This window comes from Dama dama, chromosome 9, assembly GCF_033118175.1.
Source record: "Dama dama isolate Ldn47 chromosome 9, ASM3311817v1, whole genome shotgun sequence".
In the NCBI taxonomy this organism is placed as follows: Eukaryota; Metazoa; Chordata; class Mammalia; order Artiodactyla; family Cervidae; genus Dama; species Dama dama.
This window is the reverse complement of record NC_083689.1, coordinates 43,479,471-43,483,398: the sequence shown is the minus strand read 5'-3', so window position 1 is coordinate 43,483,398 and position 3,928 is coordinate 43,479,471. Positions and strand designations below refer to the sequence as shown.

Genomic DNA, 3,928 nt, shown 5'->3' with positions numbered 1-3,928 from the left:
CTATTTGGATGGGACAAATAGTTTCTTTAGGGCCGCCTGCATGTCTGTGTTTCTCAGACAGTAAACAACAGGATTAAGACTAGGTGTTAGAATGGAGTAAAACACAGACACTAGCCGTCCTTGAAGGGGGAAGTAATGAGAAGTAGGTCTCAGGTAAGCAATGCTCCCAGTGACATAAAATAGAATGATGGTAGTAAGATGAGAGGAGCAGGTGGAAAAGGCCTTCCAACGGCTACCAGCAGAGTGGGTCCGAGCGATGGTAGCAATGATGAGAACATAGGAGATGATGGTGAGGGCAAAGGCACCAAGAATAGTACACCCACCCACCACAAATCCAACTTCCTCGTTGGTGTGGGAGTCACTGCAGGAGAGTCTCATGATAGGGGAGCTGTCACAGAAAAAGTGGTCAATGACATTAGGCCCACAGAACTGGAGGGAGAAGGTGTTGATGGTGTGAAAGATGGCATAGAGAGCTCCGCTCAACCAGGCCACCATAACAAGCTCTGTACACAGCTTTCTGCTCATAATGACACCATAAAGGAGAGGCTTGTAGATGGCCAAACAACGGTCATATGCCATAGAGGTGAGCAGGAAGCACTCAGAAGCACACAGCGTTACAAATAAGAAGAGCTGAGCCACACATTCCCAAAAGGAGATGACTTCTGAACCCATGAGTGAATTAATCAGTGCCTTGGGGAAGATGACTGTGGTGTAGCACATGTCCAAGAAAGAGAGATTCTTCAGGAAGAAATACATGGGAATGTGGAGGCGGCTGTCTCGGCTCACAGCTGCAATGATGGAGCTGTTTCCCAGGAGGGCAAAGAGATAGATGAAAAGGAAAAAGATGGTGCTAATGAGCCTCAGTTCAGGCACGTCTGAGAAGCCCTTTAGAATAAATTCAGTTACAGTTGTCTCATTTGTCATTTCCTTCCCAAATCATGAAAAGCAATAGTCAGAGGATATTCAGGATGGATATAGTCTTAGTGATAGTTAGTGCAAAACACACGCTCACAGATTGGTCCATAAAGATGGTAAAAAGTAAATCTGGTTCTCTGCATAGTTCATGGATCACACTAACTTTTCTTTTTCTTTTGCTCTTTCTCTGTTAAGTCTGAGCAATAACAGATTATAAATGAACAAATAAGCATATTTTTTCAGATACTATGGTTATATACATGCATAATAACAAGTTGTGAAAACTAATGCAAAAGGTGAAATAATCATACTCATTCAGTAATTATCCACTAAACAAGTACTATTAATAAATGTGCTTCACTAGGTACAGTGCAGTTTGTGAGTTTTTGGCAGGGGTGGGGGGCACTGAAATGGCTATAACAGAACCACTCACAGAGGTTGAGCAGGTACTATAAATATCTTATCACGTCAAGAGCTGGTAGTGATGGAATTGCTACGGGTTTCCCTATGAGATTTCAGTTACTGTGATGTCAAATTTTCACAGCTTTTAGTAGAAATAAACTTGACTTTAGCATAGCATTTACTAATGTTCCAAACAGCACTGTGGCCTGGATTTAACCTAGTGGTCTCTGCTAAATGCATGACTGTGTCCTGTTTCTGAGTCTTCTCTTCCAGTAGAAATCTTGCTAGCCTATGATCTTTAAAGTCACAATTTTAAGTCATGTTCCAGGAAAAGCATGTGGGACAGTGCCCTGAAATATTGGCACACGACTGGCCTTGTTTTAGGACCTACTGGAACTGAAGATTGACTTTCTCTGTGATACTTGAGAGTCTGATGGTACATCACTCTCACTGCACCTGGAAGGTGTCATCAATATCTTCACAGGACGTAATATTTTAAGTAAGAACAGGAAAGTGAGTATGGAGCAAAAAGCTTTGACTTGAGGAAGAGACAACCTGTTTGCCTACGTGGTTCAAATAAAAGGAGAGAGTTACTCTAAGAAACGATCCCCCCAAACGTTTGTATTTAACCAATAGCAGTGCTATTAAAACAATCTGGGACCCATTAAAATTTGACTTTTTAAACATCAATTTAAATTTTCTTTTGAGTAAATCTGTCACCTCTACAACTTTTATTATTCATAATATAATTTTTGTGTCGTTAGAGTAAATGAATTTTTAATATATCACTTAGTATAAAAGATTTTTAGGACCTAAAAAAATCTCTAGCATATATGCAATAAGTGTGGTTATCTCTGGGAATGAGAAAAAAATTTTTTTTTCAAAAGTTAGAATGAATACACATTGGTGTTAATATTATAATCTTTGTTGTTGTCATTGTTGTTTGGGTGCTAAGTAGTTTCCAACTCTTTGTGACCCCATGGACTGCAGCCCACCAGGCTCCTTTGTCCGTGGGATTTCCCAGGCAAGAATACTGGACTGGGTTGCCATCTCCTTCTCCAGGGGATTTTCTAGACCTAGGGATCAAACCTGTGTCTACTACTTGGCAGACGGATTCTGCACCACTCAGCCACCTGGAAAGCCCATTATAATCTTACTTTTTAAATAATAAAATATTTTAAAAATTATTTCAAGAACCAGTTTAAGAATTTTGCTTTCTAATACTTTTATAACGATATAAAGACATGAAGGAGAAAAAGAATAAATTTTGGAGAATGTCAGTGGACTTTCCTCTGGGTATTTTTGTATCCAAATTTCCCCTTCTTATAAAAACAGAAGTCATATTGCATTAGAGCCCACCACAATTACCTCATTTAATTCAATTGTCTCTAAAGATCCAGTCTCCAAACTAAGTCACAGTTGGAGTACTGGTGTTAGGATTTCAACATATGAATTTTGGAGGGGATACAATTCAACTTATAATGGTTAATAAGAAACAAAGCATACTACAACTTATCCTTGTGGAAGAAAGATTGGGATGTCTAAGGACTGCTCATCTGGTCCAAGACAAGAAGTATAGGAAGGGTTCCTTGATCTCCATGAAAGTGACAGTGTCTTTCAAAGAGAGACAGAGAAAACTGACTTATTCGGATTAACTGTTATCTGCCCTCCAGCATGATCCAAGCCACCTCTGCTATAAGAGTTGCTAGAATAAGCATGTTGTTCTTTTCCTGATTTGGGCTTCCATGGTGGCTCAGAAGGTAAAAGAATCTACCTGCAATGCAGGAGACTCAGGTTCACTACCTGGCTTGGAAAGATCCCCTAGAAAAGGGAATGGCTACCCACTCCAGTATTGTTGCCTGGACAGAGGAGCCTGACAGGCTACAGTCCATGGATTTGCATAGAGTTGGACATGACTGAGCAACTAACACTTTCACTTTTTTTCTTTTCCTGATTTACTCTAATATCCACTTAGTGAGAGTGATTGAAATAATGTACTTTGGATGTCTTAGGAGTGTGGCCTTAGGGTGGCTTAGCACAGCTAATAATATTCACATTACTTAAACACTAAGCATAGTTTTCTCAACATTTAAGAAAATTATGCCTATGTCCTAAGTTTGTCTTGAGAGTCAGTGAAGTTGTGTAATCAAGCTCAATGTTTCCTCATTTTCCTAATGAAGGAGTTTGGGCACAATGACATTGAGATTCCATTTTGACCTGATAGTCTCAGATTCTAAATGAGTTAGAATCAAGCAGAATGTCCAGGAGAAGCCACAGGAAAAGAGAAAACTTGCCTCTGGCACTTCTGCTTGCCTCCACTGTGCTCTCAGCTGGAACTGACTCCTTCCTTCACTAGGACCTCTGCCTGACTCATCACTCCTTCCCATCATTTCTTATCCAGATGATAGAAATCTGGTGTCAGTCACTTGCATCACAGTATAATTAAGCTGTTTTCTGGGCCAGTGATGTCTGGATTTAAAACTAAGTATTTTCATATCATTGAAATATGCTTACTTCTATTCTAGCCATTTTCAGGCACTAATGCATTGATTTAAATTATGGTTCATCAAATAAGATGAACTTGTTCTTGATAGGCCAGGGGGCCTTATTA

At 39.8% G+C, this 3,928-nt stretch overlaps 1 protein-coding gene across 1 annotated transcript; it reads right to left on the bottom strand.

The window, feature by feature from the left end:
• On the bottom strand, positions 1–924 carry LOC133062829 (olfactory receptor 5T3-like). The gene has a single exon (XM_061152196.1). It carries the CDS (start codon positions 922–924, stop codon positions 1–3), a length of 924 nt encoding a protein of 307 aa, XP_061008179.1.
• Between the last annotated feature and the right edge of the window lie 3,004 nt (positions 925–3,928).

What these genes read in the sequence shown, in the direction of transcription:
- LOC133062829 (XM_061152196.1), bottom strand. Translation starts at nt 924, where the DNA reads ATGACAAATGAGACAACTGTAACTGAATTTATTCTAAAGGGCTTCTCA.